The sequence below is a fragment of the Bos indicus x Bos taurus genome, chromosome 21 (genome assembly GCF_003369695.1).
Source record: "Bos indicus x Bos taurus breed Angus x Brahman F1 hybrid chromosome 21, Bos_hybrid_MaternalHap_v2.0, whole genome shotgun sequence".
Taxonomy (NCBI): Eukaryota; Metazoa; Chordata; class Mammalia; order Artiodactyla; family Bovidae; genus Bos; species Bos indicus x Bos taurus.
The window spans coordinates 44,947,395-44,966,622 of record NC_040096.1 but is presented as its reverse complement, the minus strand read 5'-3'; the positions used below and the strand labels follow the sequence as shown (position 1 = coordinate 44,966,622).

The following is a 19,228-nucleotide window of genomic DNA, read 5'->3' as shown; positions in this document are numbered from 1 at the left end:
GTCCAAAGTCAAGTGGGCCTTAAGAAGCATCACTATGAACAAAGCTAGTGGAGGTGATGGAAATCTAGTTAAGCTGTTTCAGATCCTAAAAGATGATACTGTGAAAGTGCTGTACTCAATATGCCAGCAAATTTGGAAAACTCAGCAGTGGCCACAGGACTAGAAAAGGTCAGTTCTCAGTCCAATCCCAAAGAAAGGCAATGCCAGAGAATGTTCAGACTACCGCACAACCGCACTCATCTCACACACTAGCAAAGTAATGCTCAAAATCCTCCAAGCCAGGCTTCAACAGTACATGAGCCGTGAACTTCCAGATGTTCAAGCTGGATTTAGAAAAGGCAGAGGAACCAGAGATCAAATTGCCAACATCCGTTGGATTATCAAAAAGCAAGAGAGTTCCAGAAAAGTATCTGCTTCTGCTTTATTGACTATGCCAAAGCCTTTGACTGTATGGATCACAACAAACTGGAAAATTCTGAAAGAGATGGGAATATCAGACCACCTGACCTGCCTCCTGAGAAATCTGTATGTAGGTCAAGAAGTAACAGTTAAAATCGAACATGGAACAATGTACTCGTTTCAACATGGGAAAGGAGTACGTCAAGGCTGTATATTGTCACCCTGTTTATTTAACTAATAATGCAGAAAGCAAAGAACTAACGAGCCTTGTGATGAAACTGAAAGAGGAAAATGAAAAAACTGGCTTAAAACTCAACATTCAGAAAACGAAGATCATGGCATCTGGTCCCATCACTTCATGGCATATAGATGGGGAAACAATGGAAACAGTGAGAGACTATTTTCTTGGGCTCCAAAATCACTGCAGTTGATGACTGCAGCCATGAAATTAAAAGACACTTACTCCTTGGAAGAAAAGCTATGATAAACCTAGATAGCACATTAAAAAGCAGAGACATTACTTTGCCAACAAAGGTCTGTCTAGTCAAAGCTATCTTTTTTCCAGTAGTCATGTATGGATATGAGAGTTGGACTATAAAGAAAGCTAAGCACTAAAGAATTGATGCTTTTGAACTGTGGTGTTGGAGAAGACTCTTGAGAGTCCCTTGGACTGCAGGGAGATCCAACCAGTCCATCCTGAAGGAAATCAGTGCTGAATATTCATTGGAATGACTGATGCTGAAGCTAAAACTCCAGTGCTTTGGCCACCTGATGCGAAGAACTGACTCATTTGAAAAGACCCTGATGCTGGGAAAGATTGAAGGCAGGAGGAGAAAGGAACGACAGAGGATGAGATGGTTGGATGGCATCACTGACTCGTTGGATGGGAATTTGAACAAGCTCTGGGAGTTGGTGAGGGACAGGGAAGCTTAGCATGCTGCAGTCCATGGAGTCGAAAAGATTTGGACATGACTGAGCTACTGAACTGATGGGGTTTTAGGGACCAGATGAGAAGCTAAGAGACTGTATAGATGGGAAAACCATGAATAGGGAACCAAGAAGAGGGAAAACTTGGAGATCAGATTATAATAAATATTTTAAAAAATATTCAATGTGCGGTTAGCAGAATATATATGTAAAGAATACAATGTAGGCAATTTGAAATAGAATCTAAGATTCAGGAAAGAGCCTCTGCGTAGTGATTGAAATGTGCTAGTCACTTGCTTAATGGTGAGTATTGAAGCCATGGCAGCAGATAAGGAAGTTAGATGAGATGTTCCTTCATGGGGCACTGATGCAATAAGTGGTAAAGTCAGAGTTGACTGCTTCTCAGTTTTGCCTTTAGATATATACTATTCATGCCATTCAGAGTCATCGTTTGTGTCCTTTGTCTCATGAGTTTGCTGACCCCAAAATAGGTCGGGAGATGAGATTTGGAGTTCAGAGTGAAAAATCTGCAAAATATATTTTCAGAGTTTCTATAGAATCATATGATGGTATATTGTACTCCAGTAAATTTTACATGTTCAGAGAAGCTCCTGAGTGAATTTTTAGTTGACTTCATATGATGTAGTAGTGTTTGACAAAGTATGATGAAAGGGCTCCTTAGAGCAGAATTACCAACTACATTTACACAATTTGGAGGGGCTTCCCTGGTGGCTCAGCAGTAAAGACTGCCTGCAATGTGGGAGACTCGGGTTTGATCCCTGGATTGGGAAGATCCCCTGGAGAAGGGAACGGCAATCCAGTCCAGTATCCTTGCCTGGAAAATTCCATGGACAGAGGATTCTGGCAGGCTACAGTCCATGAGGTCATAAAGTGTCAGACACGACTGAGCGGCTAACACTTTCACTTTTGAGCCATACTGTAGATCAGCTGAACCTGAATCTTTGGGGCTGAGGCCAGACTCCTTTAAGTTCCCAGAATTTGAAAATCACTGATCATACATAATGAAATTGCCAAAAGTTTAAAAACTGGAGTCCTTTTGAGATTGCTGTTTTGATGACAGAGAATAAAGGAGGTATTAACTTCTCATTTGTAATCTTAAAAGAAATACTAACTTAAATTTACCTTTCTTTCAGTTGAGTGTGCGAGGAAAAAATAAAAAAGAGAAACTGGAAGATTTCTTTAAAAACATGGTTAAATCAGCAGATGGAGTAATTGTTTCTGGAGTAAAGGTAAGACACTATTTGGTTAACAGAGGTACTGCTTTGAGAATTTACTTCTTTTATGAGGGAGATACTTTGAGATTTTCCGATGTGTAGGCCATTATATTGGAATGGAAGAGAAGTTTGGATAGTAGACTTCTTAGGGCTGGGAAACTGGGCCCCTTGCCCTGAGTTCCCCTCTTCAGAGAGCTCCTTTCTCTAAGGGGTGATAGGTCTGCAGCTCCAAGGGAATTTGCCAACCCAGAGCCCACACCCCTGTCCTCCAAACCAGACCATTCTCCTTATCTAGAACCCCACATTTTCTTGCCCAAATTCCAAGCCTGCCTTCCAGTCCTGCTTGGACTTCCTCCTTGAATTCATCTGCTGGTGAGTAGACCGTGCCTCTGGTGGTCTGTCCTCCACGGGTAGTCATGGAGTAGACGGCCAGCACAGGGAAGAAAGAAGAGCAGTGTGCGGGATGGAATGACTGTCTGGCCTTACCCTGTGACTCTGCCTTACAGAGTCACAGGGTGGGCACCGAGGGGCTGCCTCGGTTTGTACACGTAGCCTTGGCTTTACAAATGTTCGGGGCCGACTTGGGTTTAGATTTGAAGTTAGAAGAGCTCAGTTGAAGTTTTGGTTTTGTCTCATAGTAGCCACGTGACCTTGAGAAAAGTCACTTTTCTTTCTCTAAATCTCAGGTTTCCCATTTTGAAAACGTGGTTAGTAATGCTACCTAGCTATAGGATTGTTAGAAACACTGAGTTAGATTTAGAAAGAATGAGATGCTAGTATGCATATACTTATAATTACCTAGATAACACCTGGATTTTTCTTAATGATGGTCTGAAAATGGTACAAGAATTGATTTTTTTGAAAACTCTTACCATCAATATTGAGAAAAATGTTTATTGCAGAATGTATTTTCAAAGTTTATATAGAATCATATTATGGTATATTGTACTCCAATAATAATATTATTAAGCAAATAATAAAGCAATAAATAATGCCTTATCATCATTGCCTGTTTTTATGAATATATCTACACTAAAACTTTGGTGTAAAGTACTATTTGGTTTATACTTTGATTTTGTAGAGACAGGTCAGTTGATATGTTGACAGTGCATCTCCTTTGGCTACTTTTAATAAAGGGTTGACATGGGAATTCCCTGGCAGTCTAGTGGTTAGGACTCAGCGCTTTCACTGCCGAGGGCCTGTGTTCAATCCCTGGTCAAGAAACTAAGATCCCACAAACCATGCAGTGAGACCAAAAAAAGATTCAGGCTGGTTTTTTTGTTTTTTTTTCTTCTTCTTCAGATTATTTCCATTTTGATGCTACTTATGTTGAACTTTTTGATTAACATTAAGTATAAACCACTATACTGATTAGTAGTTTGATAATTTTATTAAAGTAATAGCTAACATTTTTTTGAACATTTGCAATGTGGTGTTTGGTAGCGCACATTTCATTAATCTTCACTACAACTCTGCAAGTTAGTTTTATCTCTGTTTTTCCAATAGACCTCACTATACTAGTTAAGAAAACTAGTACACATGCATTAACAGATTTTAAGTCACATTTTGTCACACTAACTTTTGCTACTATGTTCTGTTAATACGGGTCTCAAGTTACATCATTTCAGCTGGTGCTTTTTCAGTAAACAGTTGCTATTTTAGAAGGGAGTTCATTGTTTTTAGTTTTAATGGATTTCTAGCTTTGTTCCAAAAAAGATTGAAAACAGTGTTTAATACAAAAATTGCTCCCAGATAGCTAATTTGGCCAGGTTCCCCAAAGCAGTCAGAGAGGGCCAATGACTAAGGCTTGGCAGCATTCAGGAATGGTTCATGAAATGCATAACAGACCAAGAGAAGCAGATGTCTACTTGTCTGCTGGGCTTTTTCCCCTTTTTTTTCCTCAAAAGCAATTGATTGCTCCCACTGGAGGAAATAAATGTGTTGGAGAAGCAGGACTGTGGTGGAAGAGTACAGGCTGGAATAGGTTCAGGTACAGCATGGAAGCTTGGACCATGTGGGACCGTAAGCCTTCTGCTGTAGCACTGTGGAAGACCTCTTACTTGATAGAGAGATGGTTTTGAGGTTTGAACTTGTTTTTGAAGTTTGAACTTAACATGTTTTTGAAGTTTGAACTTGCTGGTGAAATCAATATAATGTCTGATTATTAGAGGATAGCTATGCTGTTTAATGATGATCTTTTATGATTATAAGGGAAGCAAAGTGTTATATGTTAGATTAAAGCAAATAAGTGAAAAAAGCTCATATTTTCTTTTGATCCCATAGGATGTAGATGATTTCTTTGAGCATGAACGAACATTCCTTTTAGAATATCATAACCGAGTTAAGGATGCATCTGCTAAATCTGATAGGATGACAAGATCCCACAAAAGTAAGGTTTTTCTCTGTGGCTCAAGTTTACATTGTTTAATGGAATAATTATCAAGTTATTATGTTATTTACAGTTTGTAAAAGTCTTGATATAGGGCAGTGATTTTCAAACTGTGGTCTATGAAGCTTTGATCTCAAGGCCCTTTTAAGCAAGTCTGTGAGAACAAAACTAATTTCATAATAATAACTAGGATGATTTTTTTGTCCTTTTCACCATGTTGACATTTACACCAATGATGCAAAAGTTGTGATGGATAAATTGCTGGTGTATTAGGACAAATCAAAGCAGTGGCACCAAACTGTACTAATAATCTTTGTATTCTTTCCCACAGTGCATTCAGAATTTTAAAAATTCAATTAAGAATGTCCTTGATGAAGCAGTGAAACTTATTACTTATTGAAAGTCTCCTCCCTTGAGTATACTTTTTTAATATGCTGAATGATGGATCGGGAGGTATGCATAAGGCACTTTGCATATGGATGTATGATGGTTCTTTCTAGAAAAGCAACTTGAGTTGCAGCTGAACTGGCTGCTTTTTTTCAGTACCATTTTTACTTGAAAGAACAACTGACAGACAAGCTGCTATTATGCAAACTTGTGTCTTGGTAGACATTTTATCAAAAATTAATTAAATGAGCCTCACACTTCATGGAAAACTACTGGCAGCGTTTGTTGACAAGGATGAAAATCAAGGTTTCCAGCAATTATTAGAATCTTGGAAAACTTGTGTCAGTCACCATGAGTTTGCTTTTCAGTAATTAAAGACTTGTCTGAGGAGATTGATGGTGATATTACTGAGTGTGATACTTTTTATATACTGAAGTGCATCTGCATTTGGAAGATGTGTGTGATTCATTGAACCAGTATTTTCTAAATAATCAAAATCATGTTAAGTACACGTTAGATTAATGGGTTTTTTTAACAGCTGTATTGAAGTGTAATTGATATCAATAAGCTGCAATGTTCAAAGTTTACAATTGGATAAGTTTTGACACATGTATGACATCATTACTAGAGACAGTATAATGAACATGTCCATCACCACACACAGTCCTCTTGTGGCCCTTCATAATCCCTCCATCCTGTCCCTGTCCCCAGGCCACTGCTGATAATGCTTTCTGTCTCTGTAGATTAATTTGCATTTTCTAGAGTTGCCAATAAAATGGAATCATACAGTATGTACTTTCTATGGTCTGGCTTTGAAATTCAACAAAATTATTTTGAGTTTCATCCATGTTGTTGTATGCTTCAGTAGTTCATTCTGTTTTGTTGTTGAGTGGTATTCCATTGTATAGATATACCACAGTTATCTATTCAGCTGTTGCTGGACAATTGGATTGTTGGCTAGCTTTCACCCATTCAAAATAAAGCTGACATATGTAAGTCTTTGTATGAACATAGGCTTTCATTTCTCTTGGGTAGTACCTAGAAGTAGAATGACTGGGTCAAATGTAAGTGTATAATTAACTTTTTTTAAAAAATTGCCAAACATTTTTCCAAAATGATTGTATCATTCTGCATTCATACCAGCTGTGCACGAGGATTCCAGCTGCTTCATATCCTTACCAACAAAGTCAGTCTTAAATTTTATCCATTCTGCTAGGCCAATATGGTTTTAATTTCAGTGATTGATGATATTGAACTTCTTTTCTTGTATAAGTCTTTCAACTTTATTCTTCTTTATCAAAGTTGTTTTGGGCCCTCTAGGTTCTTTATTTTTTTGGATGGATTTTAAAATCAGCTCGTCACTTTCTACAAAAATGCCTGCTGGGATTTTTTGATTGGAATTGTGTAGAATATAGATCAGTTTGGGGAGGATTAAGATCTCAAAAGTGTTGGTTCTTCTAATACATGAACAGGGTATATGCCTATTTACTTTGGTCTTCTCTCAGCAATTTTTTGTTGGTTCCTTTGTAAAGCTCTTATACATCTTTAGTTAGATCTCTGTTTTTTGATGCGATTCTAAATGATGTGTTTTCTACATTTGAGTTTCTAGTTTTTTTGCCAATATATAGAAATACATTGTATTTTCAGCATTGAGCTTATATCTTGCAGCCTTTCTAAATCAACTCACTTATTAGTTTATTAACTATTTTGTAGATTCCTTAGCATTTTCTACATAAAGGGTCATCTTTGAATAAAAACAGTTACCACTTCTTCCGTTCCAGTTGGAATGATGTTTATTTCTTTTCCTTGCCCATTATACTATAGCTGTACCCTTTAGTACCATTTTGGTAAAAGTGGTGAGGGCAAGCGGTTTGACCTTGTTCCTTATCTTGTGGGAAAGCATCCATTTTAATTGTGATGTTAGGTATAGGTTTTTCCTAGATGCCTTTTAGCAGGTTTCAGTTAGGAATGAATGTTGGATTTTGTCAGATGCTCTTTTTGCAACAATTAAGATAACCATACGGTTTTTATTTTTTTAGTCTGCTAATATGGTTAATCATATTGATTGATTTTCAGATACTAAACCAATCTTATATTCTTGGGATAAATATTACATATCATTGGAGTTTAATGTGATAGAGTACACAGACTTCACTGATAGGACTTTAGGTTCCCCAGTGTGACTAACCCTTAAAGAAACGACTGCTTGTTGAGTAGAGTATCCAGTTATCTGAAAATATTAGTAAAATACCTCCTGCTTTTCCAACAACATACCTGTTTGAAGCTAGATTTTTTTTCCCCCACATACTTGAGCAAAAATATTGTGTCACAGTACAGTGAGTGCAGAAGCAGATAAGAGAATGGAGCTATTGACTGTTAATCCAGACACAAAAAGGAGATTTGCAAAATCTAAGTGTCACCATGGTCACTGATTTTAAATATTTTTCGTTTAAATATTATGTTAACATATAATGGTTTGAATACTGTTATTTTAAAATAGTAAATATTAAGACTGTACTTTTGAGGATCGTTTCTGTTGTTTGTTACTCTAGAAGTTTCTCTGAACATGTAGAGCACCTGAAAGCATGAGGAGGAGACATACTTCACACAGCAGTCTCTCCTCAGCGTGAAGCTGGCTCGTGGTGTTGCTTCTGCAGTTGCTGTTTGCTGTTGATGATTGTTCTCTTCCTCCTTTGGGAGAGTAAGAGGGAGAGAATGCTGTCTGGGTGGTTTCCTTAAGAAAAAAAAAAGTAAATACTTAAAAATTTTTTTGTTTTACTTTAAAAAAAAAATAACACTCTCTACAGTGCTACAGACCCAGAAGTCTCTCTGAATATTCTTTGCTCTTGTATGTCTCCCTGGTTCTTTTCCATGCCCTTCTCTTTATCTAGAATTCTTTCCTCCACTTTGCCTAGTAAAGATTTCCTCACCCTGCAAGCTCCAACACCTGCTGTAGTGTCTGTAAACCCTTCCCTGACATCCTCAGGTGGAATATCTGTTTCCCCTGCTCCTTAAGTAGTTTATAGCTACTTCCAGTTCCATATTCATCATAATGTATTATAGTTTGTGTGGTTTCTTTCTCTAGACTTCGGTATCTCATATTACATACACATTTTTTGGCAGGTACGTATTCAGTAACTTTTTTAATCCATGAATAAATATATTAAATCCTTAAAACTTTTTCCATAGGTGCTGCAGATGATTACAATAGAATTGGTTCTTCATTATATGCTTTAGGAACTCAGGATTCTACAGATATATGCAAGTAAGGATTCTGATTTAAAACATTAAATAAAACAAAATTTTTGTTGCCAGCTCGGGCACACACACTACTGCTGACCCAGCAGGCATTTTGGAATATTTTTGTCAAAACACATTGACAGTATAGAGCTTCTTTATAAAGTTAGGTTGGTGTTATTTTTCTCTTCCTTTTCTCTCTTACTTTTTTAATTCCGAGAAATAAAAGTCAACCTTAGTATATATAATTTTTAACATTTACAGTGTTTTAGTTGATGAAAATTTGCCAATTTATGTGTGTGAAAGAGAATTTATATTAAAATGTTCTTAGATTTTAATAAAGTTTCTTTTAAATAAGAAATGCTAAAAAAAAAAAAAGAAATTCTGTTTTAGAATTAGAGTATATATATATTAATATATATTTTGTTGGAGGCCAAGTTTTACTCTTTGGCCACCTGATGCAAAGAACTGACTCACTGGAAAAGACCCTGATGCTGGGAAAGATTGAAGGCAGGAAGAGGAGATGACAGAGGATGAGATGGTTGGATGGCATCATCGACTCAATGGACATGAGTTTGAGCAAGCTCCAGGAGTTGGTTGTGGACAGGGAATCCTGGTGTGCTGTAGTCCATGAGGTCACAAAGAGTCAGACACGACTAAGCAACTGAACTAAACTGAAGTTTTAATCTAGCCATAAATCTTAGTTGCTCGTGTAATGTTGTTTAAACTTAACTCTCCTTTGAAAATAGCTCAAACATACTTTTAATATTTTAAGAAGAAAAACTGTTTCCATAGTCCATGCCTTTCTCTAAACCACATCCTTGAACTTTTCTCTAGTATATCCTGTCTCAGTAGACATGTCAGATCAAATTTTTCAGCAAAACAGGATACCATAGCCTACTAATTAACATGCTACCTTCCCAAAGAGTTAGTTCTTAAGTCTTTGATAAGGAAAAAAAGGCAACCTTGCCATGTGTTACCTTACATAAACTTGTCAAAGAGTGAAATGAAGTTCATAAAATTCAGCTTTCAATAGTATATACCCTAATCCAAATATAATGTTGTCTGTCATATTTTACAGAATACCCTTCAGTAGTTTGGCATTGGGATATTTTTTAGTTGGCATCAGCATTTGAAAGATGGACTTTCTAGTTAAAAGCGACAGTGGGGACTTGGTGGCCTGGCAGTTAGGGTCCGGGCTTTCACTGAGTTGGCCCCGGTTCAGTCCCTGGTCAGGAACATCCTGCAAGCTGCAAGTGCAGCTCCCCTACCCACCCCCAGAAAGTGAAAGTGAATCCTGAAATAGAAATTGGCTATTTGTTTCTATTGTTTTCCAAAACAAAACAGCTCCATTTGAAAATATTTAAAATGTAGTTCTTTGGATGTGATTGTTCTGTACTTCTATAGTATTTAAAGGTATAGACTTTATTTAATATTATGCAGCGTATTACTAAAGGATATCAAGACAAAGATGGTTGTTTTAAAAAATATTTATTTAATGTATTTATTTGGCCGCACTGGGTCTTAGTTATGCTGTGTGGGATCTAGTTCCCTGACCAGGGATTGAACCTAGGCCCTTGCATTGGAAGCATGAAGTCTTAACCACTGGACTACCAGGGAATTCCCAAGACAAAGTTTTTAATGTATGGCTTAGACTGTTACCTTGAAATGGGAGGATTTTCTATAACAGTACATCACGGGGAATCTGTTATATGGGTGCTTATACAAAGAAAGATTTTTGTCGAACTAGATGAAATCTGCAGTGAAAAAAATCATTATTATTATAATGAGATAAGAATGTTTATTATTAATATGGTTTGCGGTGTGTTCTCTGAACATTTGCAATAGAAAATTATTTCAAAGATAGCTTATGATGAAATATTTTTCCCTTCCAGGTTTTTTCTTAAAGTTTCAGAACTGTTCGATAAGACGAGAGTAAGTACTAATAATTAACCTTTGGGAGTATAAGTCTCTGCAAACAATGTTTAACTTGTTGGGCTGTGTTTAACTTTATGAAAAAGATGAGTTATACTTTAGAATCATGAAGAGGCAGATTTAGATTTGAAAATAATGAGTTTTTCAGGAAATTCACTTTTTGTTACGGTATAAAAGTTCAAATTCTTTCTTTTATAAATTTATTTATTTTAATTGGAGGCTAATTACTTTACAATATTGTATTGGTTTTGCCATACATCAACATGAATCCGCCACGGCTGTACATGTGTTCCCCATCTGGAACCCCCCTCCCACCTCCCTCCCTGTACCATCCCTCTGGGTCATCCCACTGCACCAGCCCCAAGCATCCTGTATCATGCATCGAACCTGGACAGGCGATCCGTTTCATATATGATATTATACATGTTTCAGTGCCATTCTCCCAAATCATCCCACCCTAAGTTCAAATTCTTGATCAGAAAATGTGTTCAGTAGGAAACTGTTTATTTTTATGAAAAAAAATCATTTTTTCTTGGGGATTTTGTAAGCTAGAAGAAAATCTTGGATTCACTATAACTTTACCAAGATTATTGTTTTTGATCCCCCATGAAATACTGAGTTAAAAGTGAGTTGTATCAATGTAAAGCAAATATATAACTGCATGAAATTTTCATTCATTTTAGTAATTTAATACTGATACAGTCTTGGTTTTCAGAGGTCATATTTATTTATAATCATTATGATAGTTAAATAATATTTAACATTTTTATAAATTGATAGAATAGTGAAAGTGTTTACTAAATGTTTAATGGTACTTAGCTAATTAAGATCGGTGGTGGCTAGTCCAAGTAGAAGTCTGGTTTCATCATGATCTTGTCAATTGAGCTATTTATACTGAAGACAAGTAGAAAAAGATAATATTCTCTGTCAAAGGAACAAGTTCTTAAATACGTAGATGTTATACTGGGGTCCATATAGCCCATTATTCTGCCTTTGATGTTTGTACCAGTGAGCATTTCTGGAAAGATATAGTTGTTTTCTTGAGTCTATTTACATCAAAAGGATAGGGATCTATCACAAAATAGCCTTATGTGCCAGTTCTTCAAAAGTAGATGTAAGGATGGGATTAGATGCACAGAGGTTTATTGTGAAAAGCAAAAAGGAAGGAGCAGTAATAGACAGGAGGAGCCTTCAGATGACAGTGCCAGTCTGCACCTGTGAAAGGAGAGGAAGAGGAAAGAGGACTGGCTAAGCAGGGTTGCAGACTATAGCATAGTTCTGAGAAAGCTTCATCCAGGTCACAGGGGAGTCCCTAAGCCAGAGCTGCCTGTTAGAGGAGTTCTGTGTCAGGCAAAAATGGGCTGGGTGGGGAGCATAGAACATATCTTTGGTATGAACATGATTCCAGATCCAGAGATACAATAGTTGGGGCTATCAGCCAGCCAGCTATAATCCTTTCAGCAAGCATTTCTCTTGACCGAGGTCCGGGTGGCACATTTCGATAACCCCCAAATTCTTATTTCCTTTTGCATGTGCATGGTGTTCTGGTTACTATGGCTGTGTTACAAATCATCCTAAAATCAGTAGCTTTAAACAGCAACCATTTGATTAAGCCAGTGAACTCTGGTTCAGGAACTCAGAAAGGGCGCAGCAGAGATGATTGTGTCTGCCCCATGGTGTGCCTCCACAGGAAGGCTGTGAAGGCCAGGGCCTGGAACTATCTGAAGGCTCGATCATTCCTGTGTCCGAGGGTTGATACTGGCTAGCAGCTGGAACTTCTGCTAGGGCTGTTGGCTCTAACACCTACATGTGGCTTTCCCATGGAGCTGCTTAGGCTTCTTCATAGCTTGGTAAAGAGGTTCCAAAAGTGAGCATCCCCAGTGATGGGAAGAGGAAGCTGGGGCCTAGAAACTGGCGTGGCATCGTTCCTGTATTGGCCAAGCAGTCTTAGAGCCCAGATTCAAAGAGAGGGGACACACACCCTACTTATTAATGGCAGGAGAGGAGCCCCGTTTAAAAGCACCCAACATTAACTAGCATGTCAGGAAGTTAAGTTTGTTTCTCCACAAAGAAACAAAGTTTTTTCTAACTTTTTATTAAAGTATACTATACATGTAGAAAAAAGCACATAACAGAAACGTACAGCTCAGTGAAATGTTATTTCACACACCCATGTAATGAATACCCAGACGAAGAAATGGAGCATTACAGCAATTCAGGTACCCGACTCCCCTTTCAGCTGCCTTCTGAGTCACCACCTCCTGTAAGACTACCACTGTCCAGCTTCTAACAGCAAAATTTGGTTTTATTTTCATATCTTATATAAATACATATGCAGTATATATTGTTCTTTGTCTGGTTTCTTTTAATTGTTATATACATGAGATTCATTGGTGGTGTTGCATGTAGGTATAGTTTCTACATTCTTACTGCTGTATTGTTTTCCATTGCAAGAATAGACCTAACTTTATTATTTGTTCTACTGGTGGGCATTTGGATAGTTGCCGGTTTGAGGTACTTTACACAGAGTACTGTTAAGACCATTTTTTATTTATCTTCAGCTGAACATAAGTACACATTTCTGTGGGGTGTATGTAACTTGGAGACGTGATAGTTCATAGGATACCCATGTGAAAAGCTTTTGTAGGTGAACTGTTTCCCTAAGTGATTGTGCCAACTCACATTCCCACCAGAATGAATGTGAGCATTGGGCTGCTGCACAGGGTTGTAATATTTGGTATCTTTTTTTACTTTAGCTGTTCTGGTGGATGTATAGGATTTTTTTTTAAATTTTTTATTTTGACAACAATTTCTGACTTAGATTGCAAGAATAGTACAAAGAATTCCTGTACACATGTCACCCAGATTTCCTTTCCTTTTGTTGTTGTTCAGTCACTAAGTCTTGTCCAACTCTGCAACCCCATGAACCTGCAGCAAGCCAGGCTTCCCTGTCCTTCACCATTTCCCAGAGTTTGCTCAAACTCATGTCCATTGAGTCAGTGATGCCATCCAACCATCTCATCCTCTGTCACCCTCTTCTCTTGCCATCAGTCTTTCCCAACATCAGGGTCTTTTCCAGTGAGTCAGCTCTTTGCATCAGGTGGCCAAAGTATTGGAGCTTCAGCTTCTGCACCAGTCCTTCCAATAAATATTCAGGGTTGATTTCCTTTAGGATTGACTGGTTGGATCTCCTTGCACTTCAGGGGACTCGTAAGAGTCTTCTCCAGCACCATAGTTCCAAAGCATCAATTCTTCAGTGCTCAGCCTTCTTTATAGTCCAACTCTCACATCCATACGTGACTACTGGAACAATCATAGCTTTGACTAAATGGACCTTTGTTGGCAAAGCAATGTCTCTGCTTTTTAATACACTGTTTTGGTTTGTCATAGCTATTCTTCTAAGGAGCAAGAGTCTTTTAACTTTGTGGCTACATTCATTGTCTGCAGTGATTTTGGAGCCCAAGAAAACTAAATATGACACTGTTTACTTTTTCCACATCTGTTTGCCATGAAGTGATGGGGTCAGATGCCATGATCTTTGTTTTTTGAATGTTGAGGTTTAAGCCAGCTTTTGCATTCTCTTCTTTCACCTTCATCAAGAGCTTCTTTTTTTGTTGTTTTGTTTTGTTTTTTAATGATTTTATTTATGGTTGTGCACGGTCTTCATGCTGCGTGGGCTTTTCTCTAGCTGTGGCTCCTCTTGTTGCGGAGCATGGGCTCTGGTGCCCACAGACCTCAGTTCTGTGGCTCCCGGGCTCGAGAGCCCCGGCCCAGTGGCTGTGATGCATGGGCTCAGCTGCTCTGCCACGTGTGGTCTTCCCAGACCAGGGGTGGAACTCACGTCCCCTGCTTTGGCAGGGGGGCGATTCTTTACCACTGAGCCGCCAGGAAAGCCCTCAGGCGTATTTTAGACTAGTTTTCCACGCTCCTATCTGGTGAGAGAGGCCTGGGAGCCGGGAGTCCACTCAGCCACAGTGCTGGCTCTGCCATCAAAAGCTCTGGGGCCTCTAGTGAGCGCCTGCCCCTCCCTCAGTCGTGTCTGACTCTGCCCACCAGGTTCCTCTGTCCATGGGATTTCCCAGGCAAGATTACTGGAGTGGGTTGCCATTTCCTTCTCCCATCAAGAGGTTCTTTAGTTCCTCTTCACTTTCTGCCATTAAAGTGGTATCATCTGCATATCTGAGGTTGTTGATATTTCTCCCAGCAGTCTTGATTTCAGCTTGTGATTCATCTAGCCCAGCATTTTGCATGATGTACTGTGTATATAAGTTAAATAAGCAGGGTGACAGGATACAGCCTTGACGTACTCCTTTTCTTTTTTTTTCAGGGGTAAAATACTTTTAATAAATTTTTATGGGATACTCCTTCATTACAAACAGTATTGGAAATGTAACCAAAAAATAATAAAGATAAATAGGCCAATAACAAAATCTTAATTTTTTTTAAATTTTATTTTATTTTTAAACTTTATGTAATTGTATTAGTTTTGCCAAATATCAAAATGAATCCACCACAGGTATACATGTGTTCCTCATCCTGAACCCTCCTCCCTCCTCCCTCCCCACACCATCCCTCTGGGTCATCCCAGTGCACTAGCCCCAAGCATCCAGTATCGTGCATCGAACATGGGATGTACTCCTTTTCCAACTTGAACCTATCCATTGTTCCATGTCCAGTTCTAATTGTTGCTGCTTGTCCTGCATACAGATTCCCTTAGATTTGGTTGACATAGTACATTCTTCTTTATCCTCTGTCTCTCCAGAGTGAATGAAGAGTTCTCATCTTTTTAGTCTGACATGGCTGCTTCCCACTTCACCTCACCTCAGACTCACCACACCACTTTAGTTTTATGTTTGTTTGTTTGTTTGTTTTTAACTTTCACTCTTTGGTATTTTCAGGCACATTTTGTTAATGTTTTAATGTTGTTTTGTGGTTGTCTGCAGCAGGGGGATTGGTTTGAATTACCTAGTGCAGTACTCCTGCCAGCCTCTATTACTTTATAGTCTGTGTACGTATCAGTTGCTATTAAAATGAATAGAAAAATACAGGTGAACCTAAAAGATGATATTGAAACTAGTTACAGCCAAGAACTTGAGTCAAATATAGAGTCCTTCCATAAATTCACTAATCTCATTTGATCTCATCATTTTTCTATTAATTTTTTTTTGTCAGTTACATACAAAGACAAAATAACAGGCTCATAGAAAGAATGGAAGGAAACTTAGCTTAACTAGGAACTGATACTGTAGTTACTTATAACTTTAATTTTTTTATTTTCATTTTTTTATTTATTTTAACTGGAGGCTAATTACTATACAATATTGTGGTGGTTTTTGCCATACATCGACATGAATCAGCGATGGGTGTACACGTGTCCCCCCATCCTGAACCCCGCTCCGACCTCCCTTCCCACCCCATCCCTTGGTTGTCCCAGAACACCAGCTTTGAGTGCCGTGCTTCTCGCTTTGAACTTGCACTGGTCATCTATTTTACATATGGTAATATATATATGTTTCAATGCTAATAACTCAAGTCGGCCCACCCTCACCTTCTCCCACATAGTCCAAAAGTCTGTTCTTTACATCTGTCTCCTTTGCTGTCTTGCATATAGGGTCATTGTTAACCATCTTCCTAAATCCATATATATGCGTTAATATATTGGTGTTTCTCTTTCTGACTTACTTCACTCAGTATAATAGGCTCCAGTTTCATCCACCTCATTAGAACTGACTCAAATGCATTCTTTTTTATAGCTGAGTAATCCATTGTGTATATGTACCGCAACTTCCTTACCCATTCGTCTGCCGATGGACATCTAGGTTGCTTCCATGTCCTGGCTATTGTAAACAGTGCTGCAGTGAACATTGGGGTTACACGTGTCTCTTTCAATTCTGGTTTCCTCGATGTGTATGCCCAGCAGTGGGATTGCTGGGTCATATGGCAGTTCTATTTCCAGTTTTTTAAGGAATCTCCACACTGTTCTCCATAGTGGCTGTACTAGTTTGCATTCCTACCAACAGTGTAAGAGGGTTCCCTTTTCTTCACACCCTCTCCAGCATTTATTGTTCATAGACTTTTTGATGGCAGCCTTTCTGACTGGCATGAAATGGTACTTCATTGTGGTTGTGATTGCATTTCTCTGATAATGATTTATGTTGAGCATCTTTTCATGTGTTTGTCAGCCATCTATATGTCTTCTTTGAAGAAATGTCTGTTTAGTTCTATTGGCTCATTTTTTGATTGGGTCATTTATTTTTCTGATGTTTATCTGCATGAGCTTGTATATTTTGGAGATTAATTCCTTGTCAGTTGTTTCGTTTACTGTTATTTTCTCCCGTTCTGAAGGCTGCCTTTTCACCTTGCTTATAGTTTTCTTTGTTGTGCAAAAGCTTTTAAATTTAATTAGGCCCCATTTGTTTGTTTTTGTTTTTAATTTCATTACTCTGGGAGGTAGGTCATAGAGGATCTTGCTGTGATTTATGTCAGAGTGTTCTGCCTATGTTTTCCTCTAAGAGTTTTATAGTTTCTGGTCTTATATTTAGATCTTTAATCCATTTTGAGTTTATTTTTGTGTATGCTATAACTTTAATTTTTTTACAATAAGAAAAAAGTACTGAGTGTAGAATGTAAATACTGACTAAATACTTAATTTTTTTTTCCTATTTTAGAAAATAGAAGCACGAGTGTCAGCTGATGAGGACCTCAAACTTTCTGACCTTTTGAAATATTACTTAAGAGAATCCCAAGCTGCTAAGGTAATTTTATTCATTGTTTTTTAAAATGGACTGCTTTACAGAAACCCATCATCTCTTTAGAAGTTGTTAGACTTAAGATGGTTTAAGATGACTTATCTCTTGATTTTAAATCATATTTTCAAGTGTGATTTTTTTTTCTCCTTTTATAGATTGTAGGTCACAGAACCCCACGTTAAAGTCTCCTCTATTAACTTCTGATACAGTTTGTCTAGAACTTATCTTTTTTTTGAATTTGATATATTTAGCCAGGTGAAATACCTGCAGAGACAAAAGGAAAACGCCCAAATAACAGTTGTACAGTTAGAGGATTCCTAATTTGGCCTATCTAAGTCCTCTGTTGGGGGTGTCTGCTCAGTTGTGTGCAGCTCTTTATGACTGCATGGACTGTAGCCTGCCAGGCTCCTCTGTCCATGGGATTTTCCCAAACAAGAATACTGGAGTGGGTTGCCATGTCCTCCTCCAGGGGACCTTCCCGACCCAGGGATTGAACCCACGTCTCCTGTGTCTCCTGCATCACGGGCAGATTCTTTACCACTGATTCACCAGGGAAGCCCTCTGTTGAGGGTGAGCGAGTCATAAAACAAGGATATGTTTTATTTTAAGGCATCTCAAATTTCCTTTTGGAAATCTGTCCATGTGTAAAACTAAAACTCTTTACTAATCAAAAAAATGTTTAACAAAAACTTCTAAAAGCACTGAAATGTTAGTGACTCAGATATTCCAATTCAGTGTTAATTTATGAATTGAGATGTACAGAAAATTCCCATCTGGTCCCTGTTGCTTTGAATACCCTTCTTTTATTTCTCATCAAATTATAAATAACCCTTTTAACTTTGAGGACTTAAGTACTTGCAGATATACTGTCCATATCGAATTTGTTTTAAATCAGATTGTGTATTATGAACTGCTTAACATTGGTTGGGCAGGGTTAAAATAAATTGTTCACTTTTGAAGACTTATTATTATAATATGTAATTGTTTGTAATATATTCATAAAAGGGAAGGCTGCTCAACAAGTAAAAAGGAATAAGCTATGCATATATGCAACAAGATGGGTCACTCTCAAAATAATTTTGCTGAGTGAAAGAAGCCCGGCAGGAAAGACTGCAGTTTACATTAGCGCTCACTCTTGGTGGTGTACTTTCTGTGGGTTTGGACAAGAGTGTAGTGACATAAGTATCATACAGAATAGTTTTCCTGCCAGAAACCCTGTGTTCCATCTGTTCATTCGCCTTTCTCCTAACACTTTTTGATACTTTAATTGCCTCCATAGTTTTCCCTTTTCCAAAATGACATATTGTTGAGTCTTGTCATACTGGTTTCTTCACTTGGTAACGTGCATTTAAGTTGCCTCTGTGCTTTTCAGGACTTGATAGCTCTTATCTCTTCAGCAGTTAATAGCCTCTATCCATCAAATTTGTTTATCCACTAACCTTACTGAACGGTTGCTTCTAAGTTTTGGCAGTTATGAGTACAGCTGCTATAAACATCTGTGTGCAGGTTTTTGTGTGAACATAAGTTTTCAACTCCTTTGAGTAATTAACAGCAAGGAGGGTAATTGCTAGAACATATGATAAGAGTAGTTCTGTCAAACTGTCTTCCAAAGTGGCTATATCATTGCATTCCCACCAGAATGAATGAGAATTCCTGTTGCATAACATCCTCACCAGCAATCGGTATTATCAGCATTGTAGATTTTGGCCATTCTGACAAGGTGTGTAGTGATACCTTGTTCTAATCTGCATTTCCCTGATAACATTTGATGTGAAGCATCTTTTCACAAGCTTATTTGCCATCTCTGTGTCTTTGCTGAGCTACCTGTTCTAAAAAAAAAGTTATTTGTGTATTTTGGATAGCAGTCCTTTCTATCAACATTTTTAACTGTCAGGGAAAGGAAAGTGTTAGTCGCTCAGTCATGTCTGACTCTTTGCGACCCCATGGACTGTAGCCTGTCAGGCTCCTCT

The 19,228-nt window shown here is 38.0% G+C and overlaps 1 protein-coding gene and 1 non-coding gene across 2 annotated transcripts in view; both read left to right on the top strand.

Moving 5' to 3' along the window:
* SNX6 (sorting nexin 6) overlaps positions 1-19,228 on the top strand; it is a 49,278-nt gene that overhangs the window by 21,966 nt on the left and 8,084 nt on the right. The window contains exons 7-11 of the mRNA XM_027520795.1: positions 2,481-2,576; positions 4,845-4,950; positions 8,527-8,602; positions 10,470-10,509; positions 17,178-17,264. Of these exons, the coding sequence (XP_027376596.1) occupies positions 2,481-2,576; positions 4,845-4,950; positions 8,527-8,602; positions 10,470-10,509; positions 17,178-17,264 (405 nt within the window). The remainder of the gene's footprint in view (positions 1-2,480; positions 2,577-4,844; positions 4,951-8,526; positions 8,603-10,469; positions 10,510-17,177; positions 17,265-19,228) is intronic.
* On the top strand, positions 7,846-8,068 carry LOC113880219. The gene has a single exon (XR_003507680.1). It is a non-coding gene; the product is annotated as a small nucleolar RNA U3 (small nucleolar RNA).